The 21,264-nt window shown below is 41.7% G+C and overlaps 1 protein-coding gene across 6 annotated transcripts in view; it reads left to right on the top strand.

The window, feature by feature from the left end:
* Positions 1–18,580, top strand: part of PPP1CB (protein phosphatase 1 catalytic subunit beta) — a 49,842-nt gene extending 31,262 nt beyond the window's left edge. For 5 of the 6 annotated variants that reach the window (XM_051828875.3, XM_070067907.2, XM_070067904.2 and 2 more), the window contains exons 6-9: positions 459–530; positions 10,109–10,260; positions 14,904–15,038; positions 16,759–18,580. In XM_051828875.3, the coding sequence (XP_051684835.1) occupies positions 459–530; positions 10,109–10,260; positions 14,904–15,038; positions 16,759–16,863 (464 nt within the window). In that variant the 3' untranslated portion in view covers positions 16,864–18,580. The remainder of the gene's footprint in view (positions 1–458; positions 531–10,108; positions 10,261–14,903; positions 15,039–16,758) is intronic. The other variant, NM_001101722.1, reaches the window with a different exon arrangement.
* Positions 18,581–21,264: the final 2,684 nt, after the last annotated feature.

Here is a 21,264-nt window from a genome sequence, read left to right as displayed (position 1 = left end):
TAAGAATTTGTACTTTGATGAAGGTAGTGAGCCAGTTTAAGTGGGATGTGAGAATGGCTTAGAGGACCAACCGAAGCATTTTAACTTGGAAGTAAAAATTTTTAGATCAGGTGGTGAGAAATGACAGTAGCGGTGGGAAAGTTTGTAACTGGGCATGTTCCTGTGAAGGGCAGGGAATGATTGGACAGAAAGATTGCTGTAGCTCCCATCTGTGGAAAATCTTCTGAAATATAAGGGGATATCATTTCCCTGGTAGGGAAAAATGGAGAGGGTGATGTAATCATGATACAGTATAGGGGAATTCATAAAAGTTCAATAAATGATCTCTTAAGATGACATTAAAAAGACCACTTCTGAGGATTTTAATTTCATGTAGTGAATCTGTGTTGATCAAATACTTTTTTATTGACTTGAAATTTTATAGATATGAAGACTAAGTCTCATCTGTTTATTTGTAGGACTGTCACCAGACCTACAATCTATGGAGCAGATTCGGAGAATTATGAGACCCACTGATGTCCCTGATACAGGTAAGTATAGAGAGAAATTTAATTATTTTTATGTGTTAATGTATTTCAGCTTAATTATCTTTAGTGGAAATAAGATTGATTCATCTAATATATATAATAGAGCCCCTTGTATAGTAAACCAACTAACTCTATTACTTTATTTGCAGTATTGTATTTCACTTTGTGCTAATTATTCCACAAAACATGGAACTGTGAGGTTTTATGTGCAACCATAATAGGGTTCTGTTAAACTTATTTTATCACAAAAAAAGATCTTGCTGTTGATTCCCTTTACCTTTCTATTTTTTAATTCTTTCGTTCATATTGGCATGATTATATCTTTAAAAAAAACTGTTGGATTTGTCCAAACGTTTTTAAAATTATTCTGTTTCTTAGCAAAGAATATAATTACCTTCTTTAAAAATTATCTACTATTGGCCGGCGCCACGGCTGACTAGGTTAATCCTCCACCTTGCGGCGCCAGCACACCGGGTTCTAGTCCCGGTCGGGGCGCTGGATTCTGTCCCGGTTGCCCCTCTTCCAGGCCAGCTCTCTGCTGTGGCCCGGGAGTGCAGTGGAGGATGGCCCAAGTCCTTGGGCCCTGCACCCCATGGGAGACCAGGAGGAGCACCTGGCTCCTGCCATCGGATCAGTGCGGTGCGCCGGCCACAGCGCGCTGGCCGCAGCGGCCATTGGAGGGTGAACCAACGGCAAAGGAAGACCTTTCTCTCTGTCTCTCTCTCACTGTCCACTCTGCCTGTCAAAAAAAATAAATAAAATAAAAAAAAATTATCTACTAGTTCTCCATTATTTTCAGTATCTGTCTTTAGAGTTTAAGAGCTCTTAAGTTTCTAGAGATGTGGCTGATTTTATGAAATTCTGCAAAATACATGAAAAAATGAAAATTGGCTATTTAGACAGTAAAACTGTCTCTTAAGTTGGCTAAGCAAGTCAAAATAATAGGCAGGGCCGGCACCACGGCTCACTAGGATAATCCTCGTCCTGCGGCACCGGCACTCTGAGTTCTAGTCCCAGTTGGGGCGCTGGTTCTGTCCCGGTTGCTCCTCTTCCAGTCCAGCTCTCTTCTGTGGCCTGGGAAGACAGTGGAGGATGGCCCAAGTGCTTGGGCCCTGCACCCGCATGGGAGACCAGGAAGAAGCACCTGGCTCCTGGCTTCAGATCGGCAAAGAGCGCCGGCTGTAGCGGCCATTTGGGGGGTGAACCAACGGAAGGAAGACCTTTCTCTCTGTCTTTCTCTCTCTCACTGTTTAACTCTGCCTGTCAAAAGAGGGGGGAGGGCAATACATTCTGGTTGAAGATAAAATGTGAATTGATAACAGTGAATCCTGATGTAATTTTGTATGTAAATAGTAGACACAGCTGTCACTTACCCTGACCTTTCTATTGGCTTTAAAATGTTTTTCCCTGGGGCAGGCATTTGGTGTAGCAGTTAAGATGCTGGTTGGGACACCTGTATCTTATATCAGAGTGCTTAGTTTGAGTTGCAGCTTCTTTGCCTTTTTTTTTTTTTTTTAAGCATCTTTTTTTTTTTTTCTTTTTAAGACTTACTTATTTGAGAGGCAGAGGCAGAGAGAGAGAGAGAGAGAAGTGTTACATCCACTGGTTCTTTCCCTGATGGCCAGAGTTGGGCCAATCTGAAGCCAGGAGCTTCTTCTGGGTCTCCCATGTGGATGCAGGGGTCCAAGGACTTGGGCCATCTTCCGCTGCTTTCCCAGGCCATAGCAGAGAGCTGGATCGGAAGTGGAGCAGCCAGGACACGAACCGACACCCATATGGGTTACCGGCACTGCAGGCGGCGGCTTTACCCACTAGGCCACAGCACTGGCCCTTCCTTACTTCTGATCCAGCTTCCCACTAATGTGCACCCAGGAAGCAGCAGATGATGGTTCAACTGCTTGAGTCTCTGCTATTTGTGTGGGAAACCTGCATTAAGTTCTGGCTCCTGGCTTTAGCCAGGCCCAGCCCCAGCACACACAGGCATCTGGGGAGTGAATGGGAAATCTCTACTTTTAAATAAAGTGAAAATAAGTTTTTGTAAATGTTATTACTCCTATTTCAGTACTAGCATATATTCTGAAGTATCTAATCATGACATTTATAACATAAATGTCATTATGTATAGGCAGGTTGCTTTGCTTCCTTTTGCCTAAAAATCAGTACTTTCTTTGTGGTGTTTTCTGATACCAAATATGTGTGCTTTTTCCACACAACAACCAATTCTGACACTAGGTAAGTGTCTGATTCAAATCTGACACTGGCTCCTGAAATTACCACAGAGTGCTCAGACTAAAGGCTCCATTCTACATTACTGATACAAGTAAGATCTGCCCAGCCACCTACAAGTGGGGAGGTTTCACAACCCCCTCCTTGGTGATTTACCCACATTTATTCATTTGTTACAAAGGATGTAACTTGGGGCCAGTGCTATGGCCTAGCATGTAAAGCCCCATACCTACAGTGCCAGCATCCCATATGAGTGCCAGTTGAAGTCCCGGTTGCTCCACATCTGATCCATCTCCCTGCTAATGCGCCTGGGAAGGCAGTGGAGAGTGCCCTAAGTGCTTGGGCCCTTCTACCCACATGGGAGACATGGGTGAAGCTCCTGGATACTGACTTTGGCCTTGCCCAGCCTCAGCCATTTGCGTCCATTTGGGAAGTAAACCAACGGATAGGAGATCGATCTTTCTCCTTTGCCCCTCCTTCTCTCTTTGAGACTCTTTCAAATAAAATAAAATATTAAAAAAAAAAAAGGGGGGGGGGGCTGGTGCTGTGGCATAGCAGGTTAAAGCCCCAGCCTGCAGTGCCGGCAACCCATATGGGCTCCGGTTTGAGTCCTGGCTGCTCCTCTTCTGCTCCTACTCTCTGCTATGGCCTGGGAAGCAGTAGAAGATGGCCCAAGTCCTTGGGCCCCTGCACCCGCATAGGAGACCTGGAGGAAGCCCTTGGCTCTTGGCTTTGAATCAGCCCCTCTCTGGCCATTGCAGTCATTAGGGGAGTGAACCAGCAGAATGGAAGACCTCTCTGCCTCTCCTCCTCTCTCTATGTAACTTTTTCAAATAAATAAAATAATGCTTTAAAAAATCATAATAAAAAAAGTGATTAAAAACATAACTCAGGAATAGCCAAGTGAAAGCTATACGTAGAGGAAGGTACTGGGGATGGAAATGTTAGCCCAGAACTCCATGCCCTCTCTGAACTGGAACCTCTCCAAATCACAGTCAGGAGTAGTAGTTTTTTGTTTGTTTGTTTGAAGATTTATTTATCTGAGAGGTAGAATTACAGAGAGAAAGGTCTTCCACCCACTGGTTCATTTCCCCAAATGGCCACAATGGCCAGAGTTGTGCCAATCCAAAGCCAGGAGCCAGGAACTTCTTCTGAGTCTCCCATGTAGGTGCTCAAGGACTTAGGCTGTTTTCTACTGCTTTCCCAGGCCAAAGCAGGGAGCTGGATCAGAAGTGGAGCAGCCAAGACTCGAACCAGTGCGCTTACAGGATGCCGGTGGCACAAGCAGCAGCTTTAACTGCTGTGCCACAGTGCTGGCCCCAAGAGTTGTTGTTTTTAATAGAAATTCATATTTAGCACCATGATCACCAATAAATGAGGGGAAAGACAGGTATGAAAATTCTAACTGTCTGCTCAGATGTTTGGTCTTTGTGGTGAATAGCTCTATCTTGAAGCCTTGAATTGCTTCTTTACTACAGGCTCAGTTGGTGGTAGAAAGGAGCCCATTATGAATAACAAAAGACATTACTATCTTTCAGGAAATTGCAAGAATTTTGGGAGCCAGGACAGAACAGTTACAAAGACCAAATATATTTTTTATTATATTACACATGTTCATACTGTTAAAAACATTAACATAAGCAAAACTACTCTTTCTCTTTTTCCTGCCAAAAAATTTATCTTAAAAAAGAGACTCGGGCCGGTGCCGTGGTTCACTTGGTTAATCCTCCGCCTACAGCATTGCATCCGTATGGGTGCCAGGTTCTAGTCCCTGTTGCTCCTCTTCCAATCCAGTTCTCTGCTATAGCCCGGGAGGGCAGTGGAGGATGGCCCAAATGCTTGGGCCCCTATACCCGAATGGGAGACCGGGAAGAAGCACCTAACTCCTGGCTTCAGATCGGTGCAGCGCTGGCTGTTGCAGCCATTTGGGGAGTGAACCAACAGAAGGAAGACCTTTCTCTCTGTCTCTCCCTCTCACTGTCTGTAACTCTACCTGTCAAATAAAAAAAAAAAAGAGCTCACCTTTTTGGATAGATTGTCCCAGTGTTATTTGTGTAATCAGATACACCCTTATACATACTATACTCATCAGTTCCCAGCAAATTTACATGTGTTAACAATGGAGATTCTCAGGCATGACATAGGATCCAGAAATCCTGTTACATATTGTGAACAAAATACATATGGGGGGGACTTTAGTTACTGATAAGAAGATTGCTTATTGTTAAAAGGAAATTGATTATTCATTAAATAAGTATTGGAGGGGCCAGCACTGTGGCATAGTGGGTAAAGCCACCACCTGCAGGGTTGGCATCACATGGGTACTAGTTTGAGTTCTGGCTGCTTCATTTCCGATCCAGCTCTTTGCTATGGCCTGGGAAAGCAGTGGAAGATGGCCCAGATCTTTGGGCCCCTGCACCTGGAAGAAGCTCCTGGTTCCTGACCTGGGAGTGAACCAGCAAATGGGAGACACTTCTCTCTCTTTCTCTCTTTCTCTCTTTCTCTCTTTCTCTTTCTCTCTTTCTCTTTCTCTGCCTCTGCCTCTGCCTCTGCCTCTGCCTCTCTGCAACTCTGCAACTCTGCCATTCAAATAATTAAGTAAGTCTTTTTTTTTTAAAGTATTGGAGTGGATTATGGGTGAATTCGTTTCCCATTACCTATAAAGTTTCGTTGGATAAACATTGAATACTATTCATGACCCAGTGCGGAATTTATTTTAAGAGTTACTGAAAGATGTAGAAACAGAGAGGTTTTCTATCCACTGGTTTACTCCCCAAATGGACACAGTTGCCAGAGCTGAGCTGATTCTAAGCCAGGAGCTTCTGCTAGGTCTCCCATGTGGGTGCAGGGCCCCAAGGACTTGGGCCATCTTCTACTGCTTTCCAGGTGCATTAGCAAGGAGCTGGATTGGAAGCTGAGCAGCCAGGACACTAACTGGTGCCCATATAGGATGTCAGCACAATGGGCTGGGGCTTTAACCCACAGTGCCACAGCACTGCCTTCCCCCTCTTCTATTTTTAAGATTCTTACTTGAGAGAGAGAGAGAATGAATGCTTCCATCCCCGGGTTCACTCCCTAAATGGCTCCAAAAGCCAGGCTTGGACCAGACCAAAGCCAGGAGCCTGGAACTACAGCCATGTTTCCCACATGAGTGGCAGAGGCCCAAGTATTTGTGCCATCTTTCTTCTGCTGCTTTCCCAGGTTCATTAACAGGGACTGGATCAACAATGGACCAGCCAGGACTCAAACTGGCACTCAGGGGATGCTGGCATCACCCACTACATCACAGTGCCATCCCTGGGATTGCTTTCTTTCAAGTGTCATTGAATTATTTTGCTCACTGTACTGAAAGTCTGGTAATGTCACTTTGAATGCTCCTCATGACTGTATATTAACCATTGGAAATAGCTGTGTAGATCCTCTGGTGTCAGCCTGCTCTTAACACTGTATTGTAGTAATAAGTTGCCCCAGAACTTCTCAGGTAACACAACTGATTTTTGGCAAATATAAAAGGTAAGAAAGCGGAGATTTTTGCCATAACTTCTTTATTTGAAAGAGATGTCCCATCCACTGATTGACTCCTCAGGTGCCTGCAACAGCCAGGGCTGGGCCAAGTCAAAGCCCGAGCTAGGAACTCCAGAACTCCATTCTAGTCTCCCATATGGGTGACAGGGACCCAGAACTTGGGCCATCATTTGCTGCCTTCCCAGGTGCATTAGCAGGGAGCAGGATTGGAATTGTCACTTCAGTATGGGATGCTGGCATTGTAAGTAGCAGCTTAACCTACTGCACCCATCCCACCCTGGCTTTTAATTTTAATTATAAAATATATTTGACCCAATATAATAGAAACTAGTACCTAAAACTTATTTATTTCCAAAGGTACAGTAGAGGGAGAGAATGAGAGGGGCAGAGAGAAAAAAAGAGAGAGCTTCTATTCACTGGTTCACTCCCTAGATGGCTGTACCAGGCAGGACTGGGCCAGGCCGAAGCCAGGAATCAAGAGCTTCATGCCAGGTCTCATGCATGGGTGACAGGGTCCCAAATACTTTGGCCGTCTTCCACTGCTTTTCCTGGGCCATTATCAGGAACCTGGATTGAAAGTGGAGCAGCCAAGACATGAACCAGCCCCCACATGGGATGCTGGTGTCACAAGGCATTTTCATCCACTATACCACAGTGCCAACCTCAGTACTTAAAATAAGGTATAAAATATATATTCACTGTTTAAAGTTTCTGTGTACAGTTCAGTTTTGAGAGTGACATGTAAGGTTTCTGTTTTCAGCATGTCGTAATGGGAAATTTCTGAAATGTTAATAGTTTTGATCTTGTTCTGTATAACACATAGAAATTTAATTTATAAATTAATGTAATCTTTGAAACAGTAGCCAAATTAATTCAATGCTTGTTCTTTAAACATTGAATCTTGACTCTGAAATTCTTATCTGACTCCATTAAGGTTGCGGAATTCCAGATTGTTGTTGCTGTTATTATTTTATATTGTATGCATCCACACTCAAAAATCTTGAAGCCAGCTACTTTGTGGTTTTACAGGTTGTCACTGAAATTATAGAGTCTTAGTATCTTGGTGCCTTTTTTTTGTTTTTAAAGATTTATTTGAAAGGCAGAGTGTTGCTGAGAGACAGGGAGAGAGAGAACATTTTCCTGTGTGCTGGTTCACTCTCCCCAGATGATTTCCAAGGCTGGGATGTCTAGGCTGAAGCTAGGAGTTAAAAACTCCATCCCGGTGGGTCTCTCACGTGAGTGACAGAGGCTTAAATACTTGATCTGTCCTCTGCTGCTTTCCCAAGACCATCAGTAGGGAGCAGATGGGAAATAGAGCAGCCAGAGCTCAAACCAGCCCTCTGTTATAGGACGCCAGCATTGTAGGCAGCAGCTTAGCTCACTGCCATGCTGGCCGCAGTATCTTGGCTTTCTGCTCACTGCTTTCATCTCAAGGATCAGACTGGAAAGTGGGAAGCATTAAAGAGTGCTGGAGATATGTGAAGAGCTTCAACCAGAAAGGGCTTATGAATTGAGACTACATATTCCAGTGGATTTTTTGTGTTGGCGAATTCCTTAAAACATAATAGCAGGAGTTTAGGAAATATCGATGATGGAAATTTAATACATTGCCATTAATTCTGTTGTATTTTAGATAATTCTCCTATGGAGATCTTTCAGGATAAGCTGTAATACGGAGTTTGATGCAGTGGTTAAGACATCACCCAGGATGCCCATGTTCCTTATTCAAGTGCCTGGGTTCGAGTCCTGACCCTGCTTCTGATTTCAGCTTCCTGCTAAGTTGCACTCTGGGAGGCAGCCGATGATGGTCTTGGGGCTTGGATCCTGCCACCCATGTGGTAGACCCAAATTGAGTTCCCAGCTCCTGGCTTTAGCCTGGACTAGCCCCAGCTGTTTTGGGCATTTGAAGAGTAAACCAACAGATGAAAGATAATCTGTTTGTCTTTCAAATAAATATAACTAAATTTTTTTAAGAATAAAAGATAATAAATTTTAAAAATCTTAAACCATCTCATTGTATTAAAAACACCTTCCCTGGGGCAGACATTTGGTCCAATGGTTAAAAACTTCATTAGCCATTGTAATTCTTAAAAAATTATTTAATATCACCATTTCATTGTCCACTCCTGATGTCACTACAGTTCAACTTTTACTTAAGTATCCTACCCTGAACCATTGAATCTACTTTCATTAAGGTCTGATAATTTACTATAATTGGCCTATATTTGTTCTTTGTCTTACTCCATATATTTGTGGCATTGAAACTTAACCATTTCCAACTTCTAGACAATTCTTTATCCTTTTAGGAAATCTTTGCCAATTGTTTTTGTTGTTGTTTATTTTGATCATTCCTCCTCACTATTTCTTTGCTCATTCCCCGGTCTTCTCACTTTATGGTTTCAAGGTGGTTTGAATTCTAAGATTTCCATTACTCTTTATCTATTGAAGATGCTAAGATAAGTATTTCTAGTTCTGACCTCTTTTTTTTATTTATTTATTTAAAGATTTTTATTTATTTTATTTGAGAGGTAGAGTTATAGACCGTGAGAGAGAGAGAGAGAGAGAAAGGTCTTCTGTCCATTGGTTCACTCCCCAAATGGCCACAATGGCCGGAGCTGCGCTGATCTGAAGCCAGGACCCAGGAGCTTCTTCCCAGTCTCCCACATGGGTGCAGGGGCCCAAGGACTTGGGCCGTCTTCTGCTGCTTTCCCAGGCCATAGCAGAGAGCTGGGTTGGAAGAGGAGCAGCCGGGACTAGAACCAGCACCCATGTGGGATGCCAGCACCGCAGGCGGAGGATTAACCTACTACGCCACTGTGCCAGTCCCAGTTCTGACCTCTTTTGACCAAAACATTACTAAAGTTCAGGATTAGTCTGATTTTGTTCCACCATACTTTCCTTTTAAATCCTTCAGATCTAAGGAGAAGATATTTTTCTTTCCTCAGATTGGTCCGTAGGTTAAATGCAATCCCAGTGATATTACAGTTGAGTTTTCATGGACTTAAGCAAGCTGGTTCTGAACTTTATGTGGAAGAACAAAGGAGTCAAAATAACCAAGACAGTCCTGAAGAGAGAAAAATGTGGGGATACTAGCCCCATGAGCTTTTTATAAAGACTTACTGAAAACCTCTGGTGTGTTATGGGCTCGGGGATAAATAGTCTAGTGGAGTAGATTATAGTGCTCAGTAACAGCGTAACTCCATAAGGAAGGGATGAAAAATGCTACAGGGGCCAGCACTGTGGCTCAGCAAGTTAAAGCTGTGGCCTGCAGTGCTAGAGCCCCAGCTGCTCCACTTCTAACCCAGCTCCCTACAGTTGTGCCTGGGAAGGCAAGTGAGGTTGGCCCAAGCCCTTAGGCTCTTGCACTCAATGGGAGACCCAGATGAAGCTCCCAGCTTACGCCTGGCACAGCCCCAGTCTTTGCGGCCATTTGGGGAGTGAACCAGCAGATGGAAGATCTCTGTGTCTCTCCTTCTCTCTCTTACTGCCTTTCAGATAATAAATAAATAAATGAATATCCTGAAAAAAGAAAAAAAATGCTACTGAGTCAATCATTTATTCGTGTGTAAAAATTCAGAAAAAATGAACTTAGAGCATGTCGTACAGATTTCCTCTCTGTAGGACTGGTTCCAGTACTTCTCTTAAGAGGCCAGGCAGTCTTGTTGAATGAGTTAGCTAGGCTGAGATACTTGGGGGCAAATAATTACCATTGTTTATTGAAGGGTAAGAGGGCAGGAAAAGAGATGTGATGTAGATGTCCTTTAGTCGAAGTTTTTGTGTTTTATTTTTCCTTTTTTTCTTTTTCATTGCTGTATTTCTGTTCTTTAAAGGTTTGCTCTGTGATTTACTGTGGTCTGACCCAGACAAGGACGTGCAAGGCTGGGGAGAAAATGACCGTGGTGTTTCCTTCACTTTTGGCGCTGATGTAGTCAGTAAATTTCTGAATCGTCATGATTTAGACCTGATTTGTCGAGCTCATCAGGTATGAACTATAAGAGTTGTGGATAGCTTAATATTTGTTAACTTCACACAGTCCCTCTCATTTTATTTTTGAGACATCTGAATGACTTGTGTAAAGAAGGCAGTGGGAGAGACAAAGCCATTACCTAGATTGTACCATTGTAAATGCTTTGGAGCCAGCGTTGTGGCATTGTGGGTAAAGCCTCAGCCTTCAAAGCCGGCATCCCAAATGGGTGCCAGTTCAAGTTCCGGCTGCTCCACTTTTGATCCAGCTCCCTGCTAATGTCCTGGGAAAAGCTGAGGAAGATGGCCCAGGTGCTTGGGTCCCTACTACCCACATAGGAGACCTGAAAGAAGTTCCTGGCTCCTGGGATTGGCCTGCTCCCGCCCTAGCCGTTGTAACCATCTGGGGAGTGAATGAGCAGATGGAAGATCGCTCTCTGTCTCTCCCTCAGTCTGTAACTCCTTCAAATAGATAATCTTTAATTAACAAAAACAAATGCTTTGTTAACCTTTTCTCACTGTACAAGAAGAAATGTTTCAAAAGGATATATTGAATAATGTGTGCAACTCTAGAAAAATTTTTAGTGCTTTTCTGAAGCTTTCTAGACATAATCTAGATTTTTTTTTATATGATCTATAATGGGTAACAGTCCCATATTATCAGTCATTGTATGGATATTGTTTGGAGTTTGATAAAATCAAAATGCTCTTTAAGAAGGCATTTTTGAGTCCATTGGGGGATTTGACTACAGACTGCGTTGTATCGTTATCTCAGCTGTGATAAAACCATTATTATTATTTAAGAATACTTCATATTTTTCCAGAAACACTCTCTAAAACATAACTGATACACTTTTCAATCACTTTAATTTTTAAAAATAATTTTTGGCTACTTTAAAGATTATATTAGTGATTCTTTATTATTTTTAAAGCAAGATATGTTAAGTTAATCATGTTGTGTTAGAAATTACTTCCATTTTGTCTGAAGCTTTATTCCCTATGACACTTGAGTGCTGTGATCCTAACTCATAAAAATGATTGGCTTCCCACCCGCTGCACGTTAGGTACTACGTGCTTCTCTCCTGTCACGCAGTTGAAATGAAGTTACGTTCCTAAAGCCTTTACTGTTAGCAAATTTGTCTTCTAATCAGTACTTATCATGTTTATGATTTTGATAAAAGAGCAGGGTTGCTAATAAGTTACCTAACTGAAATCCCCTTGGTTAAGTTGTTTCAGCCATAGATCTCCATTCATTGGTCTTTTCAAAAATAGGTGATGATTTTAAAATGTGAAGTTACTAAAGTAACTTAGTTTATGTATGTGGACTTTTCCAGGAACTTCCAGAATTCTATGTTTACTTTATTTTTTTTTTAAATTTACTTACTTATTTGAAAGGCAGAGTTAGAGAGAGGCAGAGGCAAAGAAAAGTCTTCCATCTGCTGCTGACTACCCAGATGGCTGCAATGGCGAGAGCTGCACTCGTCCGAAGACAGGAGCCAGGAGCTTTTCCGAGTCTCCCACGCGGATGCAGGGGCCAAAAGACTTGGGCCATCTTTTACTGCTTTCCCAGGCCATAGCAGAGAGCTGGATTAAAAGTGGAGCAGCCGGACTCAAACTGGCATCCATATAGGATGCTGGCACTACAGGCCGGGGCTTTAACCCTCTATGCCACAGCACTGGCCCCTCTATTGTTTTTATTTTCAAACATGTTATCTCTAAAATTATGAGATTTAACAGTAGGAAACAACACAAACTACTAATATTTCCTTTTTAAAAAATTTAAGGGGGTCGGCGCCGCGGCTCACTAGGCTAATCCTCCGCCTAGCGGCGCCGGCACACCGGGTTCTAGTCCCGGTCGGGGCGCCGGATTCTGTCCCGGTTGCCCCTCTTCCAGGCCAGCTCTCTGCTGTGGCTAGGGAGTGCAGTGGAGGATGGCCCAGGTGCTTGGGCCCTGCACCCCATGGGAGACCAGGAAAAGCACCTGGCTCCTGGCTCCTGCCATCGGATCAGCGCGGTACGCCGGCCGCAGCGCGCTGGCCGCGGCGGCCATTGGAGGGTACACCAACGGCAAAGGAAGACCTTTCTCTCTGTCTCTCTCTCACACTGTCCACTCTGCCTGTCAAAAAAAAAAAAAAAAAAAAAAAAAATTTAAGGGGACTGGCTGCCTGTGACACTGGTTCCCATTTGCGCACTTCAAATCCAGCTCCCTACTAATGGCTAGGGAAGAGCAGCAGAAGGTGGCCCAAGTGTTCAGGCCCCTGCCACCTGTGTGGGAGACCCAGATGAAGCACCTGGGTCCTTGAGGCCATCTGAGGAATGAACCAGCGATGGAAGATCTCTCTGCTCTACCTCTCTCTGTAACTGACTTGGAAATAAATAAATCTTTAAAAAGAGTGTTTGAAAGAATGAACAAAAACTGAAAACTAGAAACCATAGATAAAGTGTTGCAGTCTTAACCAAAAAGATTAATATCTAAATTGTGCTGTGAGGTAAATTTCAACAGAGGCACATTCCCAGCAGTGAGGTATGATTTATTTTAAAAAGTAAATAATTGTAATTCTATGGAAGTATTATAGGATAATTTTGCTTATCAAAAAGGATACCTAAAATAGACTTACTTTAAGATTTATTTATTTATTTATTTGAAAGAGTTACACAGAGAAAGAGAGGCAGAGAGAACCATCCACTGGTTCACTCCCCAATTGGCCGCAATGCCAGGAGCCAGGAGCTTCTTCCAGATCTCCCACTCAGGGACAGGGGCCCAAGGACTTGGGCTGTCTTCTGCTTTCCCAGGCCCTGACAGCGGATTGGAAGAGGAGCAGCTGGAACTTCCAAGTGGCACCCATATGGGATGCAAGCACTGCCGGAAGCAGCTTTACCTGTTAATGCCATAGTGCCGCCCCTAAAATAGACTTTTTTTTTTTTTTTTTTTTTTTTTTTTTTTTTTGACAGGCAGAGGTAGACAGTGAGAGAGAGAGACAGAGAGAAAGGTCTTCCTTTGCCGTTGGTTCACCCTCCAATGGCCGCTGCGGCCAGCGCATTGCGCTGATCTGAAGGCAGGAAGGAGCCAGGTACTTCTCCTGGTCTCCCATGGGGTGCAGGGCCCAAGCACCTGGGCCATCCTCCACTGCACTCCCTGGCCACAGCAGAGAGCTGGCCTGGAAGAGGGGCAACTGGGACAGAATCCAGCTCCCCAACCAGGACTAGAACCCGATGTGCCGGCGCCACAAGGCGGAGGATTAGCCTATTGAGCCACGGTGCCGGCCAAAATAGACTTTAACAAGTAATCTTAGAGGCTGGCGCCACAGCTCACTAGGCTAATCCTCCTCCTGCGGCGCCGGCACTCCGGGTTCTAGTCCTGGTTGGGGCGCCAGGTCTGTCCTGGTTGCTTCTCTTCCAGTCCAGCTCTCTGCTGTGGCCTGGGAGGGCAGTGGAGGATGGCCCAAGTCTTTGAGCCTTGCACCTACATGGGAGACCTGGAGGAAGCACCTGGCTCCTGGCTTCGGATCGGCTCAGCGCGCTGGCTGTAGCGGCCATTTTGGGGTTGAACCAATGGAAGGAAGACCTTTCTCTCTGTCTCGCTCTTTCTGTCTAACTCTGCTTGTTAAAAAAAAAAAAAAAAAAAAAAAAAAAGCAATCTTGGATGGGCCGGCGCTGTGGCTCCTTTGGTTAATCCTCCATCTGTGGTGGTGCTGCATCCTATATGGGCACCGGGTTCTAGTCCCAGTTGTTCCTCTTCCAGTCCAGCTTTCTGCTGTGGCCTGGGAAGGCAGTGGAGGATGGCCCAAGTGCTTGGGCCCTGCACTCGCATGGGAGACTGGGAGGAAGCACCTGGCTCCTGGCTTTGGATCGGTGTAGCGCCGGCCGTAGCGACCATATAGGGGGTGAACCAACGGAAGGAAGACCTTTCTCTCTGTTTCTCTCTCACTATCTGTAATTCTTCCTATCGAATAAATAAATAAAATCTTTAAGAAAAAAAAGTAATCTTGGTTTTTGTAGATAAATATAAACTGTTTACATGTTTTTGTTTACCTCTCATAAACCCAAAAGTTAGAGTCATAAGCTGAGAAATATAAGCTGTTCAAATAACTCAGGAATTGACAATAGAGTCTAGAAATTTAAAACATTAAGGAAAAAAATTACATGTGGTATAAAACTTCAGCCTATAATCATTTAACTTAAGGAGCCTGATCTGTATAAATGAAACTCAAGTTAGTAATGTTTTCAGTTTGTAGGTATATACCACTGATATGAAGTTTAAAAGCAAAGCAAGCAAAAAGTTTGTGGGGAAGTTTTTTGTGGCCTGGTTGTTACTCATTGAAGGGTTCTATAGTGGGATTATATGCTGTCATCAGAGTCCCACCTCATGTCCCAGGTCCCTGTGGTTACTGTACACATTAGGGTATTTCATTTTTGTCTCATGGGAAGCCTTGGAAATATGCTTTTTAGTAATTACAAACCTATTATTCCATTTAAGCTTAATCTCTGCCATTTTACAGAAAAGGCACACCAATTTAATGTTCTAAGCAAAGTTTAAGAATAGATATCAAAACTTCCAAAACAAAACAAGTGTTTTTTTAGGCCATTACCTATTAATCTTAATTAATATAGATAGCTGACAATTGCCTGCTAATAAATGCCGTTTTCTTTCTCCTTTGACAGGTGGTGGAAGATGGATATGAATTTTTTGCTAAGCGACAATTGGTAACCCTATTTTCAGCCCCAAATTACTGTGGCGAGTTTGATAATGCTGGTGGAATGATGAGTGTGGATGAGACTTTGATGTGTTCATTTCAGGTATGATATAGATCTAAATTTGTAACAACTAGAAATCTATTTAAAACTATTGTCAGTACAATTTTACTTTTAGGTTTATTGAAATTTTAATTAGGAAATGATTATCATTGGCACTCATTAGAGATTTCTGTTTTTCATCACAAAAATTTCTAACTTTTGGTACCCATCAAATATTTGAATTTTAGGGAACTCATCCTTGACTGAGTGTGACCTGTAAGGTAGTGACTTACCTGGGATGGGCACTGGGGAAAGAAAACAGTATAAATACAATGAAGAAAAAAAAAACAGAACATTTACCTAAATAAAAATCTTTCCAAAGAATTTTAAAGTATGCATTTACAGATAAGTGTTTTCTCTCTCCAGTGGCAGGAAGCTGGAGTCAGGAGCTGGAGCTGACGATCAGACCAGGTAGTGCAGTGTTAGGACTGAAATGTCTTGGGGCTGGCATTGTGGCATAGTGGGTAAAGCCACCACCTGCAATGCCAGCATACCATAGGGGCACTGGTTCAAGACCCTGCTGCTCCATTTCCAAACTAGCTCCCTGCTAATGCACCCTGCTGCTAAGGCAGCAGAAGATGGCCCAGTGCTTGGGCCCCTGCACTCATGTGGAAGATCTGGAAGAAGCTTCCGACATCTGGGGAGTGAACTGGTGGATAGAAGATCTGTCTCTTCCTCTCTGTGTAACTGTTTCAAATAAATCTTTTTAAAAAAAAGAGGAAGAAGGCTGGTGCTATGGCTCACTAGGCTGCTAATCCGCCTGCGGCGCTGGCACCCCAGGTTCTATTCCTGGTTAGGGCACCGGGTTCTGTCCTGGTTGCTCCTCTTCCAGTCCAGCTCTCTGCTGTGGCCCGGGAAGGCAGTGGAGGGTGGCCCAAGTGCTTGGGCCCTGCACTTGCATGGGAGACCAGGAGGAAGCACCTGGCTCCTGGCTTCGGATCGGCACAGCGCTCTGGCCGTAGCAGCCATTTGGGGGAAGAACCAACGGAAGGAAGACCTTTCTCTCTGTCTCTAACTCTGCCTGTCACAAAAAAAAAAAAAAAAGAAGAAGAAAAAGACTGGAAGGTCTTAACAATTAAGTCCAAAATAGGCAAATCTGTAGAGATATCAGGTAAGTTAGTACTTTTTAGAGTTGGAGGGGTTATGGAAAGGTAGAGAGCAGGAATGAGAAATGATTGATAACAGGAACAAAGATTGTTTTGGGGTAACAAAAATGTGCTAAATTTAAATTATGATAATTGTTTGGATGAATATATATACACTAAAAACTGTTGACTTGTACATTTTAAATAGTTGAGCTCTAAGGTTTGTAATAAAATATATCGATATTTATTTGTACACAAAAAAATAAGGCCTGAAGCGTTTGTGACATGTTGAAGGTTAATTGCCCTACTAAGTAAATATGTCAGAATTATGATGAAAACCTACATCTTTTGATTCTTAAACTGGTGTTCTTTTCCTCACCAGAGATAAATTTGGAAAAAATTTTACTGAAATTTTTATTAACTAAAATATATTAATGGGATGATAAATAATAGTGTTCACACATGTGTACTCTCTTTAAATAAGAAATGTTGGTGGAATTTTGCTGTTCTGCATTTGTGTTGTCCTTTTTCTCAATTTGTATGCCCCTTATTGAAAAAAAGACCCACCCTATCAGTTTTCTTAAGCTTGCTGCATTTGAAAGAGTAACACTGCTTATTCATTTATTATTTACTTTAAGATATTGAAACCATCTGAAAAGAAAGCTAAATACCAGTATGGTGGACTGAATTCTGGACGCCCTGTCACTCCACCTCGAACAGCTAATCCACCGAAGAAAAGGTGAAGAAGGAATTCTATAAAGAAACCACCAGATTTGTTAAGGACATACTTCATAATATATATAAGTGTGCACTGTAAAACCATCCAGCCATTTGACACCCTTTATGATGTCACACCTTTAACTTAAGGAGACGGGTAAAGGATCTTAAATTTTTTTCTAATAGAAAGATGTGCTACACTGTATTGTAATAAGTATATTCTGTTATATTCAACAAAGTTAAATCCAAATTCAAAATTATCCATTCAGGTTACATCTTCACGTATCACAATTTTTAAAGTTGAAAAGCATCCCAGTTAAACTAGATGTGATAATTAAACCAGATGAAAGCATGATGATCCATCTGTGTAATGTGGTTTTAGTGTTGCTTGGTTGTTTAATTATTTTGGGCTTGTTTTGTTTTGTTTTGTTTGTTTTTGCTAGAATAATGGCAATATTTTTTCCCTAAACATTTTAAAAAGTGAAATATGGGAAGAGCTTTAAAGACATTCACCAACTGTTACTTTCTTTTGCTTATCTACTTATATACCTGTTTGATCTTAAGAAAATTTATTCCTCATTACATTAAAAAGGAATTTTAGAGAGTGATAGTTTTTAAAAATATGCAGACTGTCCAATTCATTGGTTTTAATCAGTTTGACTGGGCAAACTTTACAGCTGATAGTGAATATTTTGCTTTATTCAGAAATTGCCACTGATTTGAATTTGTGCACTCTAATTTTTAACTTATTAATGCTCTATTGTGCAGTAGCATTTCATTTAACTTTAATGTAAGGCTCATATAGTATTACCCAAATAGTTGGTAATGTGATTATGTGGTACCTTGGCTTTAGGTTTTAATTCGCACGAAACACCTTTTGGCATGCTTAACTTTCTGGTAACACCCTCACCTGCATTGGTTTTGTTTTTTGGGATTTTTGTTGTTGCTGTTGTTGTTGGTTTTGTTTTTAGATCCACAAAACATGAGAATCCTTTTTTGACAAGCCTTGGAAAGCTGACACTATCTCTTTTTTTCTCCCTTTATACGAAGGATGTATTTAATTGAATGCTGGTCAGTGGGACATTTTGTCAACTATGGGTATTGGGTGCTTAACTGTCTAATATTGCCATGTGAATGTTGTATACGATTGTAAGGCTTATGTCACTAAAGATTTTTATTCTGATTTTTCGTAATCAAAGTTCATATGATACTGTATAGATATGCTTTGTAGTGAACTATAGTAGCAATAATTTCTGTATGTGATCAAGAGTTTATTGCAGCATTTCTTTTCCTGTTCTCTCTTTTTTTAAGGGTTAGCATTAACATGGCAAGGAATAGAAAAGTCACCATTAAGATTTTAGAAGGAGAACTTACAGAGCACAGATTTGTGATTGTTTGGATGTGACACTATTGGATGTGACTCTAAAAGCTTTTATTGAGCATTGTCAAATTTGTAAGCTTCATAGGGATGGACATCACATTTATAATGCCCTTCTATATGTGCTACCATAGATGTGAAATTCTTGACCTTAATATTGTCTTTGAAAATGTTAAAATGAGAATTCTGTTAACTTACAGTTTATGAATTGGCGCATTGTATTACTGCAAGAAATATTTGATTTTCAGCACAGTGCAAAGTTTCCTTAAACTGCATATGTCTTTTTTTTTCTAATTCTATTTTGTTTTAAAGCACATTTTAAATGTAGTTTTCTCATTTAGTAAAAGTTGTCTAATTGATATGAAGCCTGACTGATTATTTTATTGCTTTTTTCTTCAGAGCGACACATTTAAACATACATTTTATTCAGAATGACACTATGTTTCTGACATTGAATTGATTTCTTTTCTGAAAATATTCATGAATTGCTTTTGGTATGCTAGATTAGGACACACACACACTATCAGTTTTGACTTAAACAGCTTCTTGGTTGAAGTATAAGTTGAGCAGTTTCTAAATAGAATTTTAGATAGATTCTTCTAGAAGTCATATTGAAGCCTGTGGCGGGGAAAGGGCAGTCTTTATTAATCTCAGTATTAGTTAAACCACATTAATCTGGATTCTATTGATTTTTTGGTCAGTAGGAAATTATTTAGAAATTCATCCAGATAAAAACCACATATGGGAGGGTCTGTACCTGCAGTGTTGGCATTCCATGTGGGCGCCTGTTCGAATCCCAGCTGCTCCACTTCCAATCCAGCTTTCTGCTATGGCCTGGGAAAGCAGTAGAAGATGGCCCAAGTCCTTGGGCCCCTGCACCCACATGGGAGACTGGGAAGAAGCTCCTGGCTCCTGGCTTCGGATCAGTGCAACTCCAGCCATTGGCGGCCACCTGGGGAGTGAACCATTGGATAGAAGACCTCTCTCTGCCTCTGCCTCTCTATAACCCTGCCTTTCAAATAAATAAATAAATCTTTAAAAAAATCAAATGTGGAATAAGTCACTAATTAGGCAAATTAATATTAATCATTAAAGAATGAAAATTTACCATATTTTTAAATTATGTAGTAACTCTTTAAACCATTTTAACTGCTTATAGTCATATGTAGGTAATGTGTTCACTAAATTTGTATTTATTGCTGCTAACATTGTTTCTTCTTTGCCCAACAGCAGCCTTTTTTTTTTTTTTTTTTTTTTTTTTTTTTTTTTTAAATGAGAGGCAGAGAGAGAAGAGCTCCCATCTGTTAGTTCACTCCTCAGATGTCTGCAGCTTCCGGGACTAAGCCAAGGCTAAGCTGGGAACCAGATCGCCTATGTGACTGTAGGGATCCAATAGCTGGAGCCCCACTGTCTCCCTGGTCTGCACTGGCAGCTAAGCTGGAATAGGGCAGTCAAACCCAGGCACTGTGTTGCAGGATGTGCATGTCTGAACTGCTAGCCTGAATGTACCCCCAAGGACCAGTTGTGATCATTAGCACAGGACTGGTTTGTACGTAGCACCTAATAAGGACTCTGTAGCCACATTCTCATCTCCCTTCACTCTGAAGAGAACCTAAATGTTCCTGAAGATAGTTATTTTAACTGGAAAATGCCAGCAAGAAGAATCTTAACATAGGTAGAATGCAGCCATCCTTTGTACATGAAAATAGTCTTGTTACAGTTAGAATAACAGAAATGTGGAGATAGCATAAAAAAATTTTAAAAAGCCTAATTTGATACTGTGAATTCCATATTGAGACCAGACAGGTCCATTGAGGTGGTGATAAAGTGTTGTCAGAGCCCAAGGTTTTTGTTGATTTTGAGACGCTTGACTAGAAGGGAGGAATTGTTAAATTAAACTTGGTCTCAGGCTCCCTCCACACTTAACAGACTAGAGCTTGAGTGCGTGTTCAGATGGTGCCTGCCATACAGTGGTTCCACTTAGAATTTCTCAGCTTTTCAATGGTGCCAAAACTGTGTATTCAGTGAAAACCACACACCAGATTTTGAATTTGACTCTTTTCGCCAGCTAGCACAATGCAGTCCAATACAGGCATGTTGCTAGGCAGCAGTCAGCTGGTCGTGAGGGAAACTGCTGAGACTGTGCTGAACCATGTCACTCAGCCAGGGTGTGCATTAGGTGTATTTCAGTGCATTTTCGGCTTGTGATGTTTTCACCTTTTGAGTGGGGTTGCTGGAGGATGGGACCCCACGGCAAGTTGAGGAGTATCCATTTTTCAGACAAGCAGCTGAATCTCAGACAGATTTGCAGCAGAGCTTTCAGCCAGTCCCAGCTGCAGACAGCCAGAACTTGTTCATATAAGGTCAACGGCGAACTGATCAGGCTGTCTCCATTTGTCAGTCCTTTTTTCTGTCTATAAATCCTGCCTGATCACCTTTATTGGTTCAGGGTGCTGCCTGATGCATGAAGCATTACTTTGCCCAGATAAAATCAGCTGATATATTTTTTTTTAAAGTAGATAATTTGAAGTAGAAATATGATCAGAGGAAATAAGCCCTTCAAAAAAAGAATTTTATCCAAGCAAAACTATAAACATCGTAAGAGACATGTGTCTCTTGAGACTATCAAAGTATATTACATTGAATCAAGGAAATGAAATATGTCTGGGTTTAAAAGTTCAGGTATGTTCCATTATCTTCATAGCAACCATAATTTTTGACATCTTTATGCTAAAATGTGTTTAGAAAAGTAATATGATTAGATGGAAATTGCTTTTGATAGCCAACCTAATGCACCTTTTCTTTTCTTTGTGAGTCAAGTGTGCACCTGAGAAGACATTGAATATAAATAAATAAGCCTGTCTAGTGGCATCCACTTAGAAACAGGTTGCCCGTTTTGCCTGTAGATCTCAATGTTTTGTACCTTTTTAAAACAGCTAAAAAGTTAAAGGAATTTTAAAAATAGCATACCTTGCAAAATGAACAGTTACTAGTTAAATGAGAAATAAATTGGTTCCATGTAAGTATACACTAGAGTATTACCTTTATC

The sequence above is a fragment of the Oryctolagus cuniculus genome, chromosome 2 (assembly GCF_051225735.1).
Source record: "Oryctolagus cuniculus isolate XC-2025 breed Fujian yellow rabbit chromosome 2, ASM5122573v1, whole genome shotgun sequence".
NCBI classification, from domain to species: Eukaryota; Metazoa; Chordata; class Mammalia; order Lagomorpha; family Leporidae; genus Oryctolagus; species Oryctolagus cuniculus.
Note: the sequence above shows the minus strand (reverse complement) of the source record. Positions and strands in the feature narration are given on the sequence as shown.